Raw genomic sequence first — 27,298 nt, 5'->3', positions numbered from 1 at the left:
GCCAGTATTCCTCAAGGGTCAAGGTTCATCTGGGAATCAATACTGTTATATCCAATACACCAGAAAAACCTCACTCGGAGATAACGCATGTGCATAAAGTGTCGTCCCAAAGTAACTTGTGAAGTCCACACAGGCTAATCAGCAAACTTTTTCGGCTTAATTGGTATTTTTTTGTTTAAAGGAAGTCTTAGCAAAAATCCAGTTAATGTTTACTAGTTTTGTCCCTAGTTAGCTTGTGCTGAATACACAGGCTAATATGGTTAGACAGTTTATGCACATGCGTTTAGCCCCGTTATCTCAGAGAAAGGGTTACATCCATCTTTTCACAATTTATAATACAGGAAAGCAGCTTAACCATGATCAAAGACGTATACAGTAACAATTACATGAATATATAGAGAGAGGCACCAATGCTACCAAGACATGAACAGAAAACTTGGACTGTACTACATTGGTAATACCATGTTCTACCAATGTTTATACATGACTAGAAATACTACAATAGCAATAGCTATCTCTGAAATGAACAGATGTCAATGTAATTTCTACCAAAATGGTACACATTGCAAACAAAATGAATAAAAAGATACAATTATTTATTGTCAGATCAAAAGGTATACAATTTAATGAACACTTTCTACCAGTCCTACGTAAACAACAGTTTGAGATTTCAATAATAAGCTCTTACATATACATCATATCATTTGTTTGCAATTAAGTGAAAACTGCTTAACTTCCTTGTCTCAGTGTATTGAAACAAATGAGGCTTAAAGGTTGCATGTTACCAACAACTGCACATACAAAGAGTGAGACCATCGTAACTCAATCATGATTGATTTTCTTTAACAATTCATGTAACTTTTGAACGACATCTTGTATTACATGAAAAGTCAAATAAAACAAGTCAGAAAATCAGCATACTGCACCTATGACATTGTTACATTAACTGTCAAAATGAGTTGATATACAATGCGTCAGAAAACTACACCAACACATAATTAATTATCAGTAATCCAGTCCAAACTTAAACAGCAAGAAATGGTTTGTCCACTAACTCCTTGCAGCCTTAGTGTCTCCCCAATAGGTTATATTAACAGTTTTTAGACAGGCAGCCCCCAGACTGTGACAGTCTTGTCAGCGCTGGAGGAGATGAAAGCTAGCTGCTGAGGGTGCCAGCGACACTGGATGACTTTGTCTCGGTGCTCGGCTGCCACCACACTAGGGAGGGCCTTCATCAGATCACCTGCAGAGGTAAAACTCATGACATGTGGGGCTTTCACAAAGTAGTGGCAGTTCATCCAATAGGTTGTCATTTAATACAATTACTATGGTGTATACACGATTAAACATCACAAAAGATATTTGTATATATAAGATTGAGACTTCTTAATACTGCATACATTGTCAGTAAACATGTATTTTATTTCATGCAAAATCAGCATAATTCAGTTTCTCAGTCAATATCAATAACAATTTAAACAAGAGATTGCTAAGCAATATGGTCCCCTACCGGTGAAACTCCACCATTATCAGTAAAACAATTTTTTTTATATATTTGTTGCCATAGCAACCAGAATTTTTGATGTAGGAATTTTTTACCTTTGACCTCAAAGGATGACCTTGAAATTGAAGAATGACCTTGACCTTGAACTTCCACCACTCAAAATGTGCAGCTTCATGAGAACACCGCTTTGAAATTATTATTTTTGACCTTTGACCTTGAAGGATGACATTGACCTTGAAGGATGACCTTGACCTTGAACTTCCACCACTCAAAATGTGCAGCTTCATGAGAATGCCACTTTGAATTTTTTTTAATTTATTTTTTAACCTTGAAGGATGACCTTGACCTTAAACTTCCACCACTCAAAATGTGCAGCTTCATGAGATACACATGCATGCCATATATCAAGTTGCTATCTTCAATATTAAAAAAGTTATGGCCCAAGTTTTCGGACGGATAGACACCATAAACTTGACATTTGACCTTGAAGGATGACCTTGACCTTTTACCACTCAAAATGTGCAGCTCCATGACATACACATGCATGCCAAATATCAAGTTGCTATCTTCAAAAGTGAAAAAGTTATGGCCAATGTTAAAGTTTTTTTCGGACGGATGAACAGACTGACTGACAGTTCAACTGCTATATGCCACCCAACCGGGTGAATAAAAATTAGTCTTTTTGGGTGGGGTGGGGGTGGGGGGGGGGTATAGTGTGAGGGTGTGATGGTTATTTATTAGATGATCTTTAATTTAAAAAAAATATAATGGGGGTGATTGATGGGGGGATTCGGGGAGGGGGGGGGGGGGCGGGATTTGGGGGGCAGCATGGGGGATGGTTTGGGTGGAGTCTATTGTGGTATGTCAGGTAAGAGTTGTTTTGTTAAAGTATCAATTGAATCTAATCATAAATAAAGAAGTTATGTCAATTTAAGCAAAATTTAATAATTTGACCTTGAGAGTCAAGGTCATTCAAAGGTCAAGGTAAAATTTAACTTGCCAGGTACAGTACCCTTATGATAGCATGAAAGTATTTGTAGTTTGAAAGCAAAAGCCTAGAAGTAAAGTGGATCTAAACACAAAATTCTGTAAAAATGACAACCAGAGTTATGCAACTTGTCCTTTACTGTCCCCTTATGATAGTATGTGAGTGTTCCAAGTATGAAAGCAATATCTATGATACTTTAGGGGTAAAGTGGACACAAAACAAAAAATAGATTAGCTATAAAACTATTTAGTCTAGGGAATTTGTGTGTATGCATTACAATTAACCTCATTGAAATGTATACACCCATGAAGTTTCATGTTGATATCTTGAACGGCATCTGAGATATAGCCCTAAAAAGTTATGTCATTTAACAAACAAAGGGCAATAACTCTTATTTAAGAAAATGCAGGTCCTTATGCATGGCATTTCTACTAATTAATATATGTACACCCATGAAGTTTCACGTTGATATCTAATATAGTTTCTGAGATATAGCCCTGACAATTTTGTGACGGAAGGACAAACAATCCTTATTCTATATTCCTCTGTCTTTTTTTGGGGGGAGGGGAGATAACAAGAGCTGCGTTTGAGAAACACAATGCCCGCTACTGCACTCTGAAGCCACAAAAACATCATGACAAAGTTATGGTCCATTGATATTTGACAAAGATACCGGCCTTGGACAGTATTTAAGAGCGTTTTGGAAAAAAATAAGAAGGCGTTTTTAAAGAAAAGTCGAAGGCCCATAACTTCGCCAAAATTCAATGGACCAGAACGAAAACTAAATCTTGATCTGTAAGTCCTGTAGATAGACTCACATACCAAAATCAGCTGAATATCTATAAGCTTTTGGTAAAAAATCTCCAGAAAACAGAATTCCGAACGGACTGAATGATGGATGGACAGTGTGAGTGCTTTATGCCAACCCATTTGGGGCATACAAAAAATTGCCCAAACTGTATTTATAATATTTGCTCATGACTGTGTAATTAGATTAATGATCCCACCATGCATATCTGTTAGAACCACGCGCCCATCATATGAGCTGGAGAGGAGATAGAGGGCGTTCATAGAGAAACGAGCACAGCGACACTCATCCTTGTGTGCACGGAAACTCTGGATGGCCCGAGAGGCGCGGATATCAAACAGCATCACAGAGCCATCCTCGTGGCCAGAACACAGCATCCTTTCTGTGGGGTCCACACACACGGATGCATAGGCGCTGTCTGCAATGGCTATATTTATGAATATTCAGGGTCAGACACATGGCATGCTCATGATTAGTCTCAGAACCCTGCTCATACAATGATGTATCAGTAACAATTTTCACTCAGCTCTAACAACAACCAATAGGAACATGAAGGGTTCCATTTACTGCTGTCTAGCATTAGAAAAGTTTTTTTTTAAATTGAATGATTTACACAATTTATTATTGCATAGGAAAATTCAGTCTATAAATACTTGGTCAAATTAAAATATGGTAATAACCTTTGTTCTTGCCATCTCCAATATTACGTTGGTCTGGCTGCTCAAAGCTTTAACAACCAGTTAATCTAGCAGCCGTTAATGTTAGGGTTAAGTTATTTATGTGACTTAATTGTTCACCATTTAATATATGTGTTCATAGTCAACAAATGTATATTGCATGTGTAAAAAAATAAAATTGCTTTAAAAATTAATTTTAATTTGAGGTACTGGGCCCAGCTGACCTCAAAATATTTGGCCCAGCTTACCTTGAGATACTGGCCCCTGCTCACCTTGAGATAATGGGCCCAGCTGACCTTGAGATAATGGGCCCAGCTGACCTTAAGATAATGGGCCCAGCTGACCTCCAGATACTGGACCCAGCTGACATTGAGATACTGGGCCCAGCTGAACTTTAGATAGTAGGCCCAGTTGAACTGGAGAAACTTGTCCCATCTGATCTTGAGACTTTGGACCCAGCTGACTTTGAGATACTGAGCCCAGCTGACCTTGAGATACTGGGCCCAGCTGAACTTGAGATACTGGGCCCAGCTACCCTTGATATACTGAGCCCAGCTTACCTTGAGATACTGGGCCCAGCTGAACTTGAAATACTGGGCCCAGCTACCCTTGAGATACTGAGCCCAGCTGACCTTGAGATACTGGGCCCAGCTGAACTTGAGATACTGGACCCAGCTACCCTTGATATACTGAGCCCAGCTTACCTTGAGATACTGGGCCCAACTGACTTTGAGATACTGGGCCCAGCTGACCTTGAGATACTGGGCCCAGCTACCCTTGAGATACTGGGCCCAGCTGAACTCGAGATACTTGTCCCAGCTGACCTTGAGATACCGGGCCCAGCTGACCTAAAGATATTTGGCCCAGCTGCCCAATATCTTAAGATACTGGGCCGATCTGACCTTGAGATACTGAGCCCAGCTTACCTTGAGATACTGGGCCCAGCTGACTTTGAAATATTGAGCCCAGCTGACCTTGAAATATTGGGCCCAGCTGACCATGAGATATTGGGCCCAGCTGACCTTGAGATACTAGGCCCAGCTGAACTCGAGATACTTGTCCCAGCTGACCTTGATATACTGGGCCCAGCAGGACCTTGAGATACTAGGCCCAGCGGACCTTGAGATATTGGACCCAGCTGCCCTTGAGATACTGAGCCCAGCTGACCTTAAGATAATGGGCCCAGCTGACCTCCAGATACTGGACCCAGCTGACATTGAGATACTGGGCCCAGCTGAACTTTAGATAGTAGGCCCAGTTGAACTGGAGAAACTTGTCCCATCTGATCTTGAGACTTTGGACCCAGCTGACTTTGAGATACTGAGCCCAGCTGACCTTGAGATACTGGGCCCAGCTGAACTTGAGATACTGGGCCCAGCTACCCTTGATATACTGAGCCCAGCTTACCTTGAGATACTGGGCCCAGCTGAACTTGAAATACTGGGCCCAGCTACCCTTGAGATACTGAGCCCAGCTGACCTTGAGATACTGGGCCCAGCTGAACTTGAGATACTGGACCCAGCTACCCTTGATATACTGAGCCCAGCTTACCTTGAGATACTGGGCCCAACTGACTTTGAGATATTGGGCCCAGCAGACCTTGAGATACTGGGCCCAGCTGACCTTGAGATACTGGGCCCAGCTACCCTTGACATACTGGGCCCAGCTGAACTCGAGATACTTGTCCCAGCTGACCTTGAGATACCGGGCCCAGCTGACCTAAAGATATTTGGCCCAGCTGCCCAATATCTTAAGATACTGGGCCGATCTGACCTTGAGATACTGAGCCCAGCTTACCTTGAGATACTGGGCCCAGCTGACTTTGAAATATTGAGCCCAGCTGACCTTGAAATATTGGGCCCAGCTGACCGTGAGATATTGGGCCCAGCTGACCTTGAGATACTAGGCCCAGCTGAACTCGAGATACTTGTCCCAGCTGACCTTGAGATACTGGGCCCAGCGGACCTTGAGATACTAGGCCCAGCGGACCTTGAGATATTGGACCCAGCTGCCCTTGAGATACTGAGCCCAGCTGACCTTGAGATACTGGGCTGAGCTGACCTTGAGATACTGGGGCCAGCTGAACTCGAGATACTTGTCCCAGCTGACCTTGAATTACTGGGCCCAGCTGAACTTGAGATACTGGGCCCAGCTGACCTTGAGATATTGAGCCCAGCTGACCTTGAGATACTAGGCCCAGCTGACCTTGAGATATAAGGCCCAGCTGACCTTGAGATACTGGGCCCAGTTGCCCTTGATATACTAAGCCCAGCTGACCTTGAGATACTGGGCCCAGCTGACCACTGGGCCCAATTGACCACGAGATATTGGGCCCAGCTGCCCTTGATATACTGAGCCTACCTGACCTTGAGATACTGAATCCAGCTGACCTTGAGATACTGGGCCCAGCTGACCTCTAAGAAATTACTGATTATTATCAATGACAAGGGTGCCTTGCTGGTTACCTGTAGGGCTGGGTATGACAGTGATGGGTGTTGAAGCTCGGAGGTCCCAGAAGCGCGCGGTTTTGTCCTGCCCTCCACTCACAAACATGCACCTGCCCCAGGTGTGCAATGAGTACACACAACCTGCAGAACACAGCATCAACAATGAACAGTACAGAAACACGGTTTATGGTCATGTGCATAGCATCAACACTGAACAGTACAGAAACACAGTTTATGGTCATGTGCAAAGCATCAACAATGAACAGTACAGAAACACTGGTTATGGACATATGCTTAGCATCAACAATGAACAGTACACAAACACGGGTTATGGACATATGCATAGCATCAACAATGAACAGTACAGAAACACAGTTTATGGTCATGTGCAAAGCATCAACAATCAACAGTACAGAAACATTTGTAATGGACATTTACACAGCATCAACACCGAACAGTACAGAAACACGGGTTTAGTGTTTTTGGCAGGTCCTTTTTGCGTGGCGCTGCGCCATGGTTCGTTTTTAAATGTACTGCGCCCTGCCCCTCTGCATTTTTGGGAAACACACAGGGGTTATTGACATGTGCACATTATTTTGGCACATGTCAGCAGTCATGACAGAACAAACTACAAATCTTAGGCAACATAAAAACATTTATTTTGCTTGGCTGGACATACATGCATACTCATATATCTCTTATTAAATCCAAGATGTATAATAAACTGATTTGATTGGTAAATCTCCATTTTGAGCTACTCGGTATTTGTTTTGGCAATCGCCAGATCAAACTCTATATTTGCCCTACCTGAATGTCCATACATGGCACGTATAGGGACAGCAGTGGCGCAGTCCGTGACATAGATCTTGCTGTCCCCCGCGCCACCACTGATCAACAGGGATGTGCGGTTACTGAGGTCCTGCATGAACACCAGATCCCGCACCGTACCATCATGGAACGTCAGCTCCAGGTCATCATCTGAAGCAATCAGGGGCAACAACATTGCTTCGTGTACAGTACAATGGAAACCATCTAAACCGAATCTTCTCAAGACATGAAAACTTAAAATTTAAACAACACTTACCTAGGTTAATTTGACGTTTAAAAGGGCCTATTCACAGATTTTGGTATGTATAGAAGCTTATCATTAAATGCTTTATATTGATTAATGTAAACATTGAATCTCAAAAGCTCCAGTAAAAAAAAGAATAAAATTAAAGAAAGAAAAAAGTAACCCTCAACTGGGTTCAAACCACTGACCCCTGGAGTAAGTCTATCGCTTAGACCACTTACCATCCGTTCTCATACAATAAGTAATGTATTTTATACTTTATATAAGCAATCCTCGTAGCATCACAAAATATAACGACAACAACAGAACTCTCCAACTTATTCAATTGTTTCGCGCTGCAATGCTTTATAACTTCAAATTGTCAAATAATGCATATACATGTAATGGATATTTTAGAGAATGGTTAATGTTCAGCATTACGTGTTTCCTCACAAATATCATAACTACATCACGTGAAAAGGCCCCTTTAATTTCAATTATATGAGTCATAGAATTGATGGAAGGCTTAAATGAGATATGTTGCTCATGCGCAAAGAAGTTTTTCACATTATTATTATATTTTACCAGGTCAGCAATGAAAGTTATATATTTGAACAATATCTTGAAATTATACTTAAACCTTCCTTGAAGTTGATTTGCCGGGAAGGTGGGAGAATTTAAGCCCTTCAAGATCCATCAATTCTATAACTCATAGAATTGAAATTAAATGTCAAACTAAATCTTGTTTAATTTTTAAATGAGGTTTCAAAGCAAGAATGTGATAAACTAAGGCAGAGCTTTGAGCCCATGAATCAGCATTATCTACATGTAATCCAATACATATGCTGAAATGTATCTGTGCTTTTTATCTTCTTACAATGGAACTTTGCACAAATGTTTTTCATTTGAACAGCCTGCCTTGTCAGGAATTGTAGATATTGGTACATGATTTGCATAAGCTGTAGACACTGCTGCACTCCTTACACTATGAGCTCCAAATTCCTGAACATTGAATCCAGCTTTCATCAGGATTACTCGAATCCATTGTGATATGGTGTCCTAACTAACTACATAATTAGGATTTATATAACTTATAAACAATGTTAACATCCACTAATATTTCTTGCACTACCATTTCTGTCACGGCTGCCATGTGCTCTGACACCTATAAAACTGTAACATGGAACATGCCAGCTCACCTGCACATAAGTCCACCTCTGAATGGTCTATGAGAACTAAACATTATGTTGGTGATTTTTGCAGAATCTTCTAATTCTCTGGCGGATTTTGACACATCATCATCAAACAGATATGATTGTCACAGGTCTGCTGTGATTACACAGGTGACTGTACTCGGCATTCAGTTCCAACCTCAGAAATCTTTACAAGCTAAATTGATCTGTCTGTTAGCGTGACCAAGTAAAGCCAGTGAGTCATTAACTAATCAATAATTGTACCCAATTTTTCATTTCTGTCCTTTTCCATGCTTTTATATTTGCTGACCACTTTTGTCAAGATCACAGATGTATGTTTCAATGTTTTGCATCTTTTTGTCGCTTAAGGCGATGCACGGCTTTTTTTCCTTCTCAAGCAAGGGCATTGTATAGGCCCCTTCCCTCAAGAGAGAGGCCCCTTCCCCATAGAGAATTTCTTTAAAGTTAAAGCTGATGCAATTGTCCCAATCTTTTCAGCTCACTTTGGGAAATTTCTTCCCCTTTTTCAGTTTTGTTGAAAAAAAAATCCCCAAAATATATATCATAGATGCCTTCAACAAAAAGCTCAATTATATATTTTCTGCCAGAACTCTGTCAACATTAACTGAACATTCCTCATGCGCTTTAAACTGTGTTGACATGGTCTGAAACCGACTTTCAGTTGTGCGATTATTGATAGGGTCAAGTACGTCTGAAATCGATATTTTTGTACTCACATTCACAGATGCAGTAGGGCTGTCACCCTCTGTTTCAATCCCATACAATGGATCATCCTAATCCATTTCTTCCTCACAGTAATCCTTGTACTGTTCCATATTGTTAGTTTAAACCTATTTATTTTAGCTCGATTGCATCGAAAGCCTAAGGCTTATATAAATGCTCTCGAGTCCGTTTCCTGGGCCTAGAACCAGTACTTGGTGTCTTTTGGGGAGATCTAAAGAACGCTCCCACGTTTCCATATTGTTCAGTCTTGTATGCAACTCATGTGGTTGTCTTTCCACTGAACCTTGCAACGCCATGAATTTCTAATACCTTACTTCTGTGGAATTATTAGTTTTTTTCCGCTTGCTTTTGGACAGGCTGTTTTTCCTTTGCAGAGCTTCACTTTGTTTTGTCCCATTATTCTGCTGGCTGTGACTACACAGACGATATTACATTGGCATGGCTGTGACTCAACAGACGATATTACATTGGCATGGGCTGTGACTCCACAGACGATATTACAATGGCATGGCTGTGACTCCACAGACGATATTACATTGGCATGGCTGTGACTTCACAGACGATATTACATTGGCATGGGCTGTGACTCCACAGACGATATTACAATGGCATGGGCTGTGACTCCACAGACGATATTACATTGGCATGGGCTGTGACTCCACAGACGATATTACATTTGCATGGCTGTGGCTCCACAGACGATATTACATTGGCATGGCTGTGACTCCACAGACGATATTACATTGGCATGGCTGTGACTCAACAGACGATATTACATTGGCATGGGCTGTGACTCCAAAGACGATATTACATTGGCATGGCTGTGACTCAACAGACATTATTACATTGGCATGGCTGTGACTCCACAGACGATATTACATTGGCATGGGCCTTTGTTACAACTTTCAGCTTCAACACCACATGTTGACACGATTTTTTTTAAACCTGTTTACTTGTCACTACTTACACTGTATATATCTGTATTTTGGTGTAAACTGATAGATAAATATTTCAACTATGATATTATGATTAAATATTTGTTCTTCATTAAAAAAAATCTATTATTCTTTCACACTTTTTCTTTATATACAGTCTACTCTCGTTATCTCAAAGTCGGCGGGAACAAAAAAAATTATTGAGATAACGAGAATTCGAGATATCCGATTAGGCGTTTTTAAAGATAAAATTAGACGAAAATTTACCTTTTTTTAAATATCTAAATACCTGCTTAGTGGTTTAACTAAAACCATCATCGTGTGGCATAATACTCTCTACTACCTGATATATACGCGTCTTTACGAGGCAAGATTAAATTTGCTATTTAAATGCTTAAAATGACGTTTTAAGTGTTACAGAATTGCATGAACACATGCGGTTATCATTTTTCTAAACTGTCGAGTAAACATCCGGTAATGTTGCTATTTAAAGTTATGATGCAATTGACGTCCAATCAAGACCATCTGAACATGCGTAAATCACGTTCCAGAATACTGAACTGTACATGTACAATTTGTAGTTTGAAACGCAAAGTTCAATCGAGTAGATTTTCAAGTTAGCCATGATAATGACTGTAGGAGTTCAAGGATAGAAAACAACATTCTGCAAATTTGCGACGGTTTATATACGTAAAAATATAACTCAATGCATTTTGGAATGTGGTTTGTAAAAACAATTACTCTTTCAGCCTTTCGGCAGGCTGTGTATTATTTGCAGTTAAAGTGACAGTTAAAGTGACAGCCCTTACTCAAGTGTTAATGACTAACGACATTACACACGTGTGGTCATTGATGCAATTAACGGATCAATTATCTACGGCACAGTATCGGGAGCAGCGGGGCGAAGCGGGATGGTGAAGTATCAAAGAAAAAATTTCTCACCTTTGCCGACACTGGGACAGTTATTCGCACTTCGAGATAAACCACATTAAATACACATAAAATTGGGACTCGGGACACATTTTTATATCGATATATCAAATTATTCGACATAACGAAATCGAGATATGCGATATTTATTAATATAGATAAAGAAGGAAAAAAGTTGGGACATTAAGCTTACTTCGATATATCGAGAAAATCGAGAGTTGACTGTATTTGAAACACAACTCCTACTAAAAGCACTACGTTATGATATCAGCAGTTTTATTCAGCATGAGCATTAGATTTTTTTCATTAATTAATTTTTCAATATGTGGACATTTTTTAGACAAAAACAACACAACAACATTAGAAGCGATAAAACCAGCTTAAGAACTAGCAACTTAATTAAATGTTATTTTGTCTTAGTGTAAAATGTGTTCGCTTTAAAATAGAAATATTTGAGAGCATGCTTCATGTATATTAATTAAAATGTTGGTTAAAACCTCTGTAAAAAGTTGACAATAAACATTACACAAAAACATACCCATTAATGTTTTCATAATAATCATGCAAAAGCTTAAGCTCACAGTCACCCACCATTGAGAGTGCAGGTGTCAGGGTTGAACCTATTTATCTTGATGGTCTTGTCATTTGATCCTGTGGCCACAAGGTCCCCCATGGGGCTCCAGGCACTGCAGTAGATGCTGCCTTTGTGATGCTTGTGCTTCTGGTACAGAACCTTGCTCGGGTACGTCATGTGGTTCAACCTGCACACATAGAGGCACCGAGGTTCAATTTCTCAAATAAAAACTGCATACGCGCAGGTTTTTTTTTGGCCCGATTTTATAGCCGAAATTTGGCTATGTTCCCAATCCCAAAAAGTATAAGTTTTTTCCCAAAATGTGGCAAAAAATTCCCAATTTCCCCAAAAAAACAAAAAAAAAACCTTTTTTTTTTCCCAGAAAGAAGTCTTATTTGTATTTTATCTCAATTTTAATTCAATTACATGTAACAAAGTATTATATGATTTTTTCTTTTAATTTGAATGATTATAAAGAGTTATATCAAATTTAGTATTTCCCTAATCAGTGGACTTTTCGTGTGGAAAAAAAGGCTAATGAATTTATTTTCCCAATTTCATGAAAATGCCGATAAAATTCCCAATTCCAAAGCCATGGGCTATCTTCCCAAAAAGTGGAGAAAAAAAACCTGACGTGTAAAGTGTTATCCCAGATAAGCCTATGCAGTCCACAAGGCTAATCAGGGACTACACTTTCTACCTAGACTGGATTTAATTATAAAAGACTTTCTTTAAACAAAAAATGCTATTGAAAAGAAAGAGTAATCTCTGATTAGCCTGTACAGACTGCACAGATGAATCTGGAATGACACTTAAAGCACATGCATTAAGCCTAGTTTTCCCGGACTGAGGTCCATATTGTATCTTAAATAGAAATTTGAGCCCATGTAAAACTTTTTCAAACACAAGTATGTATTGAAGTTTACACAGCATAGTAGCGGTAGCATTATTCTAAGTAGTCTTTCTGTTTTATTCTTAAAAGGAATGTTTTGGTGAATGAATGACCTTTCTTGTCACAGTTTCATCATTTCAGTGGGGGTTTTCTCACCATTTTGGGAATAGGGCCAGATCACTTTGGATAGGGAAAAATGGCGTTGTTTTGACTTAAATTTGGAAAGGTGTGTAGTTTTTTGGCTAACCCATGCTTAAAATATGGAATGATCAGAGATAAACTAATTGTTGAGACTTATTTTAAAGTGAAAAAATATGGAAATCTTCAATTGGGAAGTTTGAGGTCCTATTTGGAAAAAAAATATGTACTTTTTTCGATTGGGAATTTACACAATGTCCGTTGCTTTCAATTAAACTGCATATTAATTACAGTAATAGCAATTATGTACAGCACAAAAGATACAAGCCACAAATGCATAGCAAGAACCATTATAAAACATTCAAATAAGCCTCCTTCGGGGAACTCAACAAAGCCTCATTCTGAGAAAACTGGGCTTAATGCATGTGTGTTAAATGTTGTCCCATATCAGCCTGTGCAGTCTGCACAGGCTCATCAGGGACAACACTATCTGCCTACACTGGATTTTTAATTACAAGAGACTTCATTTAGACGAATAGCAGCGGGCAGTATCGTCTCTATATCGCCTTTGTGGACTGCACCAGGTTAATCTGGGATGACACTTAATGCACGTGCATTAAGCCCAGTTTAGCCAGAGTAAGGCTAAAATAGTTCCGTATACACTTACTGGAGCTTCTCAAGGTCTGGGAACTCACAGATGCGGAGGGTTTTTGTGTTGGAGCCCACCAGGTAGACGTCCCCTGTTGGGTGGAAGGCCACGGTCCGTATGGCCTGCATGTCCTCCAGGGTGGCCACTGGCAGGAAGTGGGACCGGCCGCCCACCTGACTCTACACACAACATGCACTCTGTGAGCCGCGTAATGGAAAAGCAGGTCATAATGCATATGTGTCATCCCAGATTAGCCTGTGAAGTCTGCACTGGATAGGCAGAGAAGACACTTTCCACTTTTGTTGTATTTTTTCTTTTAAAGAAATACAATTTAGGCAGAAAGTGTTGTCCCTGATAAGCCTGTGCACACTTCACAGGCTTATCTTGGATGACACTTAATACACATGCATTAAGCCCAGTTTTCCCAGAACGCAGCTCTGGGAGTGGGCTCATATTGACACGTATGCTTGCATCAATGGCCAGGTTTGTTATTGCATCATGCAATTGCTACCCAAAAACCAACATTTACAAACAAAAGCCAGTAACTATAGACTATCATGTTTTGATATTTTCGACAATATGTTTGGCACATTGAGAATACACAGAAACCAGAATACCAATACAGTGTTAATATAAATATACTAAAGGACATATAGATTTATCTAATGTAGCACATTCCTTTTTAACAATCAAAACCACAGTAACAGGAATGTTTATAAACCCTGACCGAATACACTGTTTATCATTTGACATTACATTTTTTTCGACTTATATACCCCCACCCCCACCTCTACCCCTAAAAGGCCCCTGGGTAGGCCAACAGATACCTTGCTGCGACCGTGCACTGGGCTGCTTGAGATGTCAGACAGGTGTAGACTCCTCCCTTCATGCTGGCCAGGACTGTCTGAAAACATACACACAACTGCCAACATACAAGAAATAATGACACTCAGTCTCCTCGTGGCACTCATTTGTGGAAAGTTGTCTTAAATTTGAATGATAAAAGAAAAATATGGCCCTAAAAAAGCTGTTTTATATCCAAATTTGACCTTTGACCTCTAAATGTGACACTCATTCTCTGTAGTCGGGCAACAGGTTTTCAACAGGAAATGCTATGTCCTAATGGTTGTTATTAGTGGTAAGTTATCTAAAAATAGCATTATGAATGAAAAAATTTCCCCCCAAAAATGCAGTTTTATAGCCAATTTTGATCTTTAAAGTGTTAATTTGTGCCCAATTTTTTTTAATCCAACCTTATATGGCATTTATGTTTGATGCCGGAATGTTTAAGCTGTTTTATGGACAAATGGGACCTCTCAGTATGACCTTAACCTTTGAGGTAGGGAGAGGATTTTTACATACACAACATAGTCTTATGATGGCTTACTTTTGAGTCGAGTTATTAAAAAATACCTCATAAAATGGCAAAGTAAAGGCTGAGAAAGGACTTTTTAAGCTGTTTTATGGCCAAATTTGACCTTAAACCACTTAATATGACCTTGATCTTTGAGGTAGAAAGAATGGTACTACATATACATGCAACACGTCATCTAATGATGGTGAAAATTTGTGCAAAGTTATTTACAAAATCCATAAATATATGGCTCAGTTATGGCTGAGACAGTAAATTTCACACTGACATACAAATGGAAAGACGTACAGTTGGACTGCTATATGCCTTCTTCTAAAGGAAGCATTTAAATAATCAAACCTTGCATAACAACAACACACAAATGATAAACACAAATAAACCGAACCATTGTTAATTAAATTGCATTCAAAGGGTAAATAACTGAGCGAATACCTTATATTCAATATTCATAAGACTTAAAGTTGTCTCTAGAGTCATATTTTACATAATCTTAATTTATAACTAGAACATACAAGGTTTCTCTTAAATTTGATCAGGTGACACAGTTTTTAAAAGCAAATTACCCAGATTCAAACTCTGCCTTACATTGTCAAGATAAACATGCTGACCATATTTTATCAAGATTGAGTCATTAATATGGCGGCTAGAGAGGTAACAACTTTTTTCTTAGATTCTTAGACAAGATGCTGCATTCAATAACAAACTAAGAAACCATCAAACAAACAGACAGGCCGATAGCTATATTACCTCCTGGCAGCTGTAGATGATGGGGGCCATCAAAAAATACTTCAAAAATAGAAACACAAAAACACATATTTTTAAAGACATTCATCATGCAATATGACCGTAGAATCAATGGTTTTGGGTATATAAAGGAGGAAATTAAGTAGAATGAAAACTATTAAAAACATACACACAACACATGCAAAACAATACCACATTACAAAAATTGTCAACACATGGTATTAAATGTATCCCTTTGCAAAAAAAAAAGTAACCCTGCAGTAAAATACTTTCCTGATCCCTAGTTCAGTGATCAGTGACTTAGACAGTGACTGGTTTTGTTACATTTCACTTACAGCCTTCCAACTTGCTTTCATATTGCATACTTTTTATCCCAGTCAATCCTCTGGTTCTGTGCTTACAGGAAAATTCATGCATCAAACATAATGTTACTTTAAGCCTTTGATGATTCACTCATGCTTAAAGATATCAATCCACATTGAAGTCTTAAATATAACTACATGTATCCATGTTAGCCATGCCGTAAACACTGTTATTCATGCTGTGCAATTCCTTATAAGTTTTATTGTCATATCTCATGTAGTTTCCAGCTGCAAACTTTCATTTGTACGCGTGCAAGATTCAACAAGGGTCAGCATTTCATTGGTTCCCTTCCATTGAACAACATGCTAAATTCATGCCAACCCTTATAAATACCTGAACTACGCCTTCCAATAGACTTTCTGATCCCTGGCCCAGCACTCAAATTTATGTTGTTTGGTCTGGTAGTGGGATCGGTGGAACCAGCCTTGGAGTTTTTTCTAACCCCTGACTGGTTCCCAGCCCCATTCTCCTGAACTGAAATAGCCCTGGTTCCCTTTCTGGGCAGTGTCTGGGCGCCGACTTGCAGATTCTGCTGGGAACCTGTATGCTGGTTCTTGGTAGAGCTCCTCATAGACTTGGTTCTTGGGAGTGTTTTACTATTGGCACTAAGCACAGGTTTCTTTGAGGCAGGCAGTTTGGTTGAGTTTGATCTATTCAATCCAGTTGGTTTATTCGTAGATGTCTTGGGGCGAGCAGTCTTACTTGCATAGTTGGCAACATTGCCATTCACTTGAACATAATGGAAGCATTAAGAATACTAGCATATTGAAAGTAGAAACACAGATTGGTTCTCACTGTCTTTGTACATTCTTTAAATGTAATAAACTTTGAACAGCTTCAATGCAAGAATGGCAGAAAATACCGCACACAGTTCTTAGATTAAAGGTTGATAAACATGAACAGTCATACACCAGCTGTAGTGAAATGTGTACACACCTGGAAGGAATTCTTATGTCTTTAAAGGCTGCCTATTAGAGATATATGGCAGTCTCAGCCAAACATGGCCGGACCGACGGACATGTCCTGTACAATTTTGTAAGGTCCGGCCTGTCGGTCAAATTTACAGGACCAATTGTCTGGTAAAAAATGATAACGAGTTCGTTGGTTGGTATAGGTTTGTTTACAGCTCTGAAAATTATCTGAGGTGCAAAAATAGCGATAGCGTGCTTTTCAGTACCAACAATAGTCACTTAACAAGATAATCATAAATCTGATTATTAAAATTTAAATGATACAGATACCAATTTGTGTGGTTGCAATAGTAATGTACATGTATAATAATGATCATTGTCATTGATGCTTGAACCGTTATTATCTTGGCTGTCAATGTCCATGCGTGAAAAAGGCTGGTCCGCATAATGACATTTATTGAGGCCGTATTGACCAGACTCATATCTGACATGTGGGCTAAGCATAGCTTAGGTAAACAAGCGTTTTGGAAAACGTTCTTAAGATATATCGAAGGAGCGATTCCCGTTACTGGTCTGTAAACATGCGTTCAACATTTTTTAAATATGTTTTAACTAAACAAGACTAGTACCATGTTATTGTATGGCGTGTATTATTATTTAACGTCAGATACAAATGTGTGACCTTAAAATTAATAGCTATTCAATAATTTTATCATTTTATATCATTAACACCTTGATCCCAGCAATGAAACCAAGTTATTTTACTATTATATTCTGTAGCCGGTAGGTCCTGTAAAAAAAGAGGAGGTCCTGTATTTTTTCCCATTTAACAGTACCTACTGTCCTGTAAAAATTTGCCTAGTTTGGATTTGACTGATATATGGGATACTCAGCACTGTCTGTGTGGACTGTAATATATGATGTATATAACCTGATGCTTTTTGTTTTCACTCGAGGCATTTGCTTTGTGTTTCAGGTTTAACAACTTCTGACTGTCATGAACATCCAAACAAAACTAGAGCTTGTCACAGACGTGACGTATACTCCCACGTGCCGCATTGACACAGACTATTTTGCATGCTGTCTTCACAAAACAAGAGAATCTAATTTGTGGCCATGTTTAAGAATTATTATGCCATTATTATTTATGGCCAATTTGACCTTTGAACTCTTGAATTCTTTCGCATGACACGCCCTTCAATGACTCTGAACAAAATTAATGTACAGAGTCATTTTAAAATCTCACAATGAATGACATAGTTATGGCCCGGACAAGCTCATTTATGGCCATTTTTCACTTTTGAACTCCAAGTGTGACCTTGACCTTGGAGATATCGACATTATTCTTTCGCATGACACATTGTCCAATGATTGTGGACAAATGTACCAAGTAATTTTAAAATCCCACAATGAATGACATAGTTAAGGCCCGGACAAGATCATTTATGGCCATTTTTGACCTTTGAACTCACAGTGTGAACTTGACCTTGGAGATATCGACGCAATTCTTTCTGGCGACACACCGTCCAATGATGGTGAACAAATGTGCCTAATGATTTAAAAATCTCACAATGAATGTCATAGTTATGGCCCGGACAAGCTCATTTATGGCCATTTTTGACCTTTGAACTCAAAGTGTGACCTTGACCTTGGAGATATCAACGTAATTCTTTCACGCGACATACCGACCAATGATGGTGAACAAATATGCAAAATGATGTTAAAATCTCACAATGAACAACATAGTTATGGCCCGGAAAAGCTCATTTATGGCTATTTTTGACCTTTGAACTTAAAGTGTGACCTTGACCTTGTAGATATCAACATAATTCTTTCGCGCAACACACCATCCAATGATGGTGAACATATGTGTTAAATGATTTAAAAATCTCACAATGAACGACATAGTTATTGCCCGGACAAGCTCATTTATGGCCATTTTTGATCTTTGAACTCTAAGTGTGACCTTGACCTTGGATATATCACCGTAACTCTTTCGCGCGACACACGGTCCAATGATGGTGAACAAATTTGCCAAATGATTTTAAAATCTCACAATAAATGATAAAGTTATGGCCTGGAGAAGCATTTGACCTTTGAACTCCAAGTGTGACCTTGACCTTGGAGATATTGACGTACTTTTTTCACACGACACACCGTGTCATGATGTTGAACAAATGTACAAAGTTATTTTAAAATCTAACGATAAATGACATAGTTATGATCCGGACAAACTTTTGGTTTAAAACACACTAAGTGACCCCGTGACCTAGTTTTTGACCAGGCATGACCCATATTCAAACTTGACCTATACATCATCTAGATACAACTTGTGACCAAGTTTGGTGAAGATCGGATGAAATTTTGGGACAGACAGACAGACTGACAGACAGACAAAGTGACTCCTACATAGTCCCCATTACCAATGGTAATGGGTGTATAATAAGTAAATGTTGTAAGAAATAACCCAAAACTTGTAATTAATCAATAAAATTAGAGGGTTAAAAACAGATATACCTGTGAACATACTTCCCAGCCTTTCTGCTTGAGCCTTAGTGGGAGGAGATAGGGACTTGGCTTTACGTTCTCCTTTTCCATGTGCAGTGTCTTCTGGTTTCGATAATTCTTTATGTAGATTAAGCACTTGCAATTCTGAGGAACCTTCATCGGTATGATGATTGTCTAATCTAAAAGCTGGTGATTCCCCACATAAGAAACTTGGTGGCTCTGTCACTGCTCTTGGATCAAGTGGTGTTTGTATGGGCGTGAAGTTGGGATGACTTTTCTTTGTCAGATTTGAAACAGTGCATTGCTTGGCCTGACTTGGGACAGATTTCATCTCTGGAGTTGCCTCAGTTAAGAAGCTGGGCGGTTCATGGAAGCCATTGTAATCACTTGGCCCCTTCACAGGGGTAAACTGCAGGGCCAAGCCTTCACAGGCTGTGAATGTTTCCAGTTGGTGACCTACAGGTTTCACAATTGGGTGCTCACCTGCAGATCGAGTATTTTCATCTTCAGTTTTTATGGGTGTACTGGTCCTAATAGCTACAGATATACAGATAATGACAGTTATATATTAAGGCAATACACATAGGCAGTATCATGAACAGCATTTTACTGATAGGTTTAAACTGATTTCAAAAGAAATCACCGAGTTTAAACTAGCCAAATGCCTGACTAGCCAATAGTCAATAATGCCTGAATTATTTAACAAACTGCACCATGCTTATGTCTGACCATTTTACTAATAGTTGAGTCATATTCACCAAAACCAAAAACACATTCCTTCACGAGTTTTAAATGTATTTTCAACACATATTGCATTACAACAATTACTAAAAGTCCTAAAAAAAATATTAAGAGGAAATTGTAAAAATGCAGAGCATTATATTTTCAACAGATATTGACATAAACATGGGGTAAACCACCGATAGGGAACCAATAACACAGTTCTAGTCCAGACATGCTCGAACCCACACACGCTTCCACGTCCGCACATACACTTGACCACTGTAACTGCTTTATCCAGCTTTATGCAAGGTGGCTATATAATATGGTGCAAAATGTTGGAAAGTGTGCCCATCGAACAACATAAAGGGAAAGTAAGAGGAAATATGTGACAAACTTTATGACTGTGTTTTTACTAATGATATTCAGTGATGATATAGACCATGCCATTTAACCATTTTGTGACATACAATAAAGATACACATACAGAGGTACAAACATAAATTAGGGAACGATCTAGACATGAAGCCTGCTCCTTTATGCTTCACTAAGCTTCCCCTGTGGGCTGGTAAACACAGAAAATTAACAGTATGCAAATCTAATTAAAAATTATTATTCCATTGCAAATTGAAAAGCCTTTACGATAATGATTTATTAGAAAATAACAAGAGATTGGTCTCGCTTAAAATGCTGACCCTTATTAGCAGCAATCTGTTGTGATCATCATCTTAGATCTTTCCCTAAAATATGGATACATTCATAATATACTGGAAAAAGTGATCAAAACAAGTGGAACAACACTGATACACTGATTCTACTCACCTAGACTTAAATAAAAATATAATCAAACATGCAATTTCTGCAAGAGCTGTACACATTCTGTCAGAGAGTGAAGATAACTTCAATGTTCTTTGATATAAACTTCGTATATTACGGCAATAAACATTTAAGTTCTACAATTTATAGAATAAAATCTTTTCATTGGTCACCTTGGTTACCATTTCTTACTTTGCATTATGACCTTCTGAACCAGTTTCTGCTCCACAGGCACAGGCTGAATACTGCCAGTACGTAAATCTTTGTCTTGAGATAATCTGACATCTTGTGACTCTAGCAGACGGTTGTCTGCTAGGTCCTGCAGCTCTTTGCTCTCCAAGTCCAGTAACTCCTGTGCAAACTTCTCTCGCTGTCGTTCCTGCTCAGCAAGCTTCTCCTGAAGAAACATTTGCAGTTATTGTAAAATCATTAATATTCTTCGGCATGAAACTTTGTGTTCTTTTTTTTAATAACTTTTATAGACATGGTAAATATGTGGATTTCTTATTTTGGAAAAAAATAGGTGATTTGTGTAAATCATTTTCCGATGTGTTTGTGTTTAATACGTTTATCAGTCAATCAATTAATTAAACAAAAATGAATGTCCCATAATTGGCATGTTTATAGTTTATACATACATGTACATGCATGACCCGATGAAGATAATGCTAATATATCCTGAAAATCACAAAAGTTGTCCCAAAACATTGTGCTTCATTTTACTTTTACTGTTTCATCGACGGCCAAGTCTAATGACACAAACCTGGTTCAGACAGGCTGCAGTATCAAACCAGAGGCTCAGAGTCCCAATTAAGACAGTGAAAGCTGATACTGTCAAGCAAGGCTTCAGTTTCAATTGAAGAGTGTTTAATTGAATGAGCTCATTGTTTACTGTTAATAGAAACAGGCTTTCGCAGAAAATCACTCACCATTTTGATGTTAATATGCAGTTTATTATTTGTAAATGTTTTATTAAGTATTCAGCAATTTATTAATAAATTTCCCAATTCGGACAATAACAACGCTAATTTTCCCAATTTGACTGGTACCGGTACCAGTCTCAAAGTCGGGAGGAAAAATGCTGCAACCACAAATATATGTTAAACATAAACATTACATAGTGTTACTGTAACATTAAAAACAAACTGTATCATTTCACACATTACAGAATTTGCCCGTCAAGAATTTGACATGACTGGTGACATGTTGCAAGTCTATATAGAACATCTTGATGAAATTATTTTTTCTGGATTAGTCCATAAGTTTAACCATTTTATTAATAGACATTCATCTATATTCTCAAAAATGTACTGTATGAAAATTTCTCTATCACTATGAAAATTGTGATTTAATGTACATGTATTAAACAAATGATGATTGTTTTTGGATAAGTACCAAAATCATTATTGACTATATTGAAAACTGTATCTGATATAATTGTACTTTGTGATATATGTGCTTGGTGCCATTAAAAGAAATATAAACAAAAATCGATGGTATATATTATTATTTCATAACCAGTTTTCGCGCGCCAACAAATGAAAACTGGTTGGCTCAAAGAAATTTTGGGCCAGGGCAAGCCCCGCAACAATGAAACTTTTAAAATGGAGAATGCTTGTGTCAATCAAAATGGAATTTTCCAACTCGCTTGTAATTATTGCAGTGGCGAATGTCCAGGATAATGAATTTGAATTGGAAATGGTTAGAAACTTTGACTTGGCCATATTGATTCTCACTTAATACTAAGATGTTTGAGTGGATTTTACCTGAAGCATTTGTCTCTGTTTCTGGTATTCTTTGTAAAGCTCTGAACTAGAATCTCTGTTAGAGCTCTGAAATTCAGAATTTCTCTCAGTGCTCTGTCTGTTGTCCACAGTGATACTTCTAGTCGGAGACTGTGAGCGCTGGGGTGGGACTGGCTGAGACTGCTGCAGACGAATTGACGACTGTGGAGTCTTATTGTGAAAGCTCGTGGACATCTTTGGGGGAGTAGCACTTCTTTGTGGAGTGATAGGTTGAACATTTTGCTTTGGAACATTTTGCAATTGGGAAGGTTTCTGTGTAGGCTGTGATGATACTGGCTTTGGCAAGGTTTCTTCTTTCCTTTTCTGTAATTTGTCACCTAAAGCAGTTTCTGTTTGAAGTTTTTCTCCTTCTTGAAACAGCTTGTGCATGGACATTTCCATTGGATTTTTTGCTTTTAAACTCTGTGTCATTATACCAGGTATAACAGACTGTGAAAGAATACTTCGACTATTAAAAGAGGAGTTCATTATATTTCTTCCATTCCACAGTCCACTTGTTAGCCCATCAAACTGTGGATTTAAAGACCTTGACATTATCTCTGCTGACCTTGGACGCATATTAGGAACAGCCGAGTGTGGAAACATTTTTGGTTTAATTGGGGTAACAAGAATTTGTTCTGACCATGAAGCTTCTAATGATGGTTTCATCAGTGGCCGTATGTCTAGATTCATAGATTTCTGTTCAAAAGGTATGGCAAATACATCTGAGGGAACACTCTGTAGCCAAGACAATAAACTTAAATCTGCATCGCTGAAGCCACTGTCAATCAACAATGAAACATCCTTTAAGTCCAATTCTCCAGACCCTTCTTTGGTGGCTTGTTGCTGGCAAAACTCTATGCAGGACTCAAACAGCAATCCTTTCAGGAGTAACTGTAGGAGACGGTCATTTTGAGACATTGTCATTTTGTTATCATTTTTATCCAGTGGCATAAATTTTTCAACAAGCAAATAAGCACTTCTGAAGCATTCAACGCGGGCATTGCTTGGATTCCAGTCATGATAGTCACTATGATCCGACAATTTGGGTAATGTCAGCAACAAACACAAATTACTATAATCTTCCTTTGTTGGGCAAAGGTTTTCAAGATTGTTCAAGGTTTTTACAACCTCATCAACTGTAAACTCGTAGTTCTGAAAAACATTTGGCTCAGATTTAATGCACAGGAGTTCCAAATATTTGTGTTTGTTAATCAAATATTGAAATTTGTGAGAGTCAAAGCCATCAGCTGTCTCCAGTGGTTGGACAAACTCTATGACATCATCCCATTGTCCATCAAGTATCAACTGGCGCAGAAACAGCATGTCATCCGAGAATTTTCCATTTATTACACCCGTTTCACGTTCCAAAGACAACATAGAAATGTTTAAGTCACGATTTTGAAGAAATTCTGAAATTAACTTCACCACATCGGCTTCATTCATTGTAATAGTTGATGGAGGCATGGTTTTCTTACTTTCGTAATGTTGTAAAAACAATACAACAGCAAACAATTACAAAAGTTTCGCTTTTTTTCAATGAAATATATCGTCGTCGGCTATATTTGATGTTGTTAATTTAAGATGCGGACTGAAAGTCAATTCGGTATACCGGTATGTCAAAACGGTCACCAATCTATATACATATATAAAGGGCAAAATAAAATTGTTTGTCAACTAATTATACTGCAGGGACCTATACAAAGACATCGGTCCCGCTTCTCGGAAAGAAAAATAACCGTTGAAAATTATTAAATACTTTTTTAATAAAATGTTTCACATACTGAAAAACACAAAGCGTCGAATAAATCAATACGGTCTTCAATTATTTTGAAAAAGAAAAAAAACACAAACAGATATTTAAAGATATTTATAATTGCTTCAGAACGGCATATTTCCAACAAAAAATGCTTACTAATATGTGTGTGTTTATATATATTCAAAATAAATGCATCTGTAAATGGCATATATCTAGTACATGTATATAATTAAATCATACATCATATACATTTATTTACAAAATAAGGAGGATCAAAACAGAAAAAATCTTTAATTCACATATTACAGCTCATCTTGATAACAAATTCCTATTATAGTACATACATGCGTGAAATAATTAGTAATAAATACATTACTCATTCGAGAAATAATATTTTATTTATATAATACAATATTATATAGTCAAATATAAATTCCCAAAATCTAATTAATTAAAACAATGAAGAATATTATATTTTATATAAACGGACCGGAATTTTTTCATGACTACATACAATTTACGACGGGATGTTTGTTATCAACACTTGTATCAGTTTGACACATAAAGGAAACTAGACTTAGATCTATATGTACTATATTACATTTCATGTGTACGAAGTATGTCTAAAAACCGTAACAAGCTCACTGTCACGTCACAGAAATGTGTGCCGTAAATACTAGGTATTTTCTTAATTTATTAAGGAACAGAAATGAGCTATAGTTACAACTGAAATTAACGCGTCGGCGACCGTATTAAAAACGTCCTATAGCAAATGGCGGGAAACGTCTGACGTACGGATATATTGACGTCATCGTAATAAACAAACTGCCGACCTGCAAGAAAACCGTATTTTTTGAATATTCGTTTTAAACAAACATGTTAGATTTTCTGTTTCGCTTCAGTGTTTTAAACACTGCATTTACCGTTATCGCTACAGAAATTAAGGAATTCATCACCAAGCATGTCGGAACTCTAGGCGGCAAATGGTTTCAAGTATTTTCGGCATGGGTTCTTTATTTGTTGGTCGTGGAAAACTGGACAAGCAAGCATGTAAGTGTGCTTTTTTTGTTATGTAAACTGATAACTTGCTAACAGTTGGGCGATGCTATTTACAAGTTTCCATGTAAAAAATAAATATTGTAACGTTTCCGCGAGTAACTTACTGCTTTATCGCTTCTTAAATTAATAAATAAGTTTTTCAGATATGCATCGGTACATAGATCTTAACTATTTTAAGATTCCAACACAAACATACATATACGTGCCGTAAATTGCAAGATATCACATAAGAAATTTATTAACTTTATCCATTATAGTTACCAGTTTATGTAGCGTATTCATAAAATCAAATTTCAATGCATACACATACAAGAGGCTAAAGGCATATTACATGTATTATTTTGGCATTATTATTTTGGCTTAGTTCGATTCTGAGTAAATTATGGAAACAACTAGGTCAAATTTCAATGCATACACATTCCTACAAGAGGCTAACCATATAATATATTATTTTGGCATGTTTATTTGGCTCATTTCGATTCAGGGTAAATTAAGGAAACAACTAGGTCACCAGGCCAAATTTTAGAAAATAAACAACAACAAAGAAATACATCACTGCGAGCATATTGTTAACACTATGTGAGTTACCTTATTAAAATGTTGAACGTATTTTTTTTATAAAGAACGTATATGCAATAGCAATATCACACCATTCGAGTTGTTTGAAATGTGCGCACAAAAAAAAACTTAAATCGGAAATGCGAAACTGACATACCAGGTACGCATTCACATAAATTGGTAACATAAAACAACATTGTAGCATAGATATAGCATGTAATTGTGTCGATACATAAGAAAATAGAACGAAAAGAGACTAATTAGAAAATTTATCTAGTGCACTTCATATATCTTGCGTATTGGGATGCAATTATTAATTACGCTCATGTATTTGATTCCAGACATGCGGTATGCCATGCATCGCCTTTCTCGTGGCAACTTCGTATGTAACCGTGGTTCCCGTTGTTTGCAGCAAAGTACCTAAACTGTCCATTCTTCAGCTGAAATTCGTCATGAAAACCGGAGAGCTGATACAGCTGCTGTCATTTGTCGTGCTGTTATTTTGCCACACATGGAAACCTGTAAACAGGGTTCTGGTCATGGGCATTGACTACATTCCATTCGTCGGCACCTATGGCTGGATCGTGTACTGGATCAGCAATCTACTCACACTGGCTGGTCTGGGTCTGATCTTCATGAAATGTCACAACAACGTGTCCTCGCAGCAGCCAAAGCCTGCACCTAAACCTGCAGTGCGCCAGCGTCCGCCGTCTGCACGAATTCAGGCACGACAGAATGCGGAATAACATATAAGACGTGCCTTAAATTGTCATCTCCAATTGAAACATTTTAATTTGTGAAGTGTTGATGAACCAATGATTTAACTTAGAGTTTTTTTTAATAACTATTTGTTATGTTTCATGTATATAAATATTTTGTAATGCTGAATGTTTATTTTAAATATCCGTCTTCAAATAGCATCTAATTTATTAGACTGTTTGTTTGTTGTTTTTAGTTTGTTTGTTTTGTTAATTTAAACTATTTGTGATTTTTAACGTATATTTTCAATGTGCGTCTTAAATAAATAATAACATTGTATTTAGTATAATGAGTTAATAACTTCGAATAAAGGCCCAAGCACTCATTTTCCGTCAGTTCTTAAGGGCGCAAAAATGACAACAAAGGCGCCAACATACTTACACGACGCCAATGCCATTTCAAAATCCAATGAGAA

The 27,298-nt window shown here is 38.0% G+C and overlaps 2 protein-coding genes across 6 annotated transcripts; one reads left to right on the top strand and one right to left on the bottom strand.

The window, feature by feature from the left end:
- Positions 1-579: 579 nt before the first annotated feature.
- LOC127838316 (WD repeat-containing protein 47-like) lies at positions 580-24,326 on the bottom strand. Of its 4 annotated transcripts, none has more exons than XM_052365980.1 (11): positions 22,731-24,326; positions 21,157-21,361; positions 19,438-19,965; positions 16,343-16,738; positions 14,358-14,434; positions 13,549-13,709; positions 11,869-12,038; positions 7,232-7,402; positions 6,443-6,565; positions 3,500-3,718; positions 580-1,243 (listed from the first exon to the last, which is right to left on the bottom strand). In XM_052365980.1, the coding sequence occupies exons 1-11, from the start codon at positions 24,213-24,215 to the stop codon at positions 1,101-1,103; spliced, it is 3,678 nt and encodes a 1,225-aa protein (XP_052221940.1). In that variant the 5' UTR covers positions 24,216-24,326; the 3' UTR covers positions 580-1,100. The 4 variants fall into 4 exon arrangements, with proteins under 4 accessions (XP_052221940.1, XP_052221942.1, XP_052221941.1 ...); XM_052365982.1 differs by lacking the exon at positions 16,343-16,738 and adding an exon at positions 15,650-15,688; XM_052365981.1 differs by having other exon boundaries at positions 19,438-19,911.
- A 966-nt stretch (positions 24,327-25,292) lies between these two features.
- On the top strand, positions 25,293-27,162 carry LOC127838336 (uncharacterized). Of its 2 annotated transcripts, none has more exons than XM_052366041.1 (2): positions 25,293-25,557; positions 26,565-27,162. In XM_052366041.1, exons 1-2 carry the CDS (start codon positions 25,384-25,386, stop codon positions 26,868-26,870), a joined length of 480 nt encoding a protein of 159 aa, XP_052222001.1. In that variant the 5' UTR covers positions 25,293-25,383; the 3' UTR covers positions 26,871-27,162. The 2 variants fall into 2 exon arrangements, with proteins under 2 accessions (XP_052222001.1, XP_052222000.1); XM_052366040.1 differs by having other exon boundaries at positions 25,294-25,557; positions 26,466-27,162.
- Positions 27,163-27,298: the final 136 nt, after the last annotated feature.

Source organism: Dreissena polymorpha, chromosome 7 (genome assembly GCF_020536995.1).
Source record: "Dreissena polymorpha isolate Duluth1 chromosome 7, UMN_Dpol_1.0, whole genome shotgun sequence".
In the NCBI taxonomy this organism is placed as follows: Eukaryota; Metazoa; Mollusca; class Bivalvia; order Myida; family Dreissenidae; genus Dreissena; species Dreissena polymorpha.
This window is presented reverse-complemented; position numbering and strand designations above follow the sequence as displayed.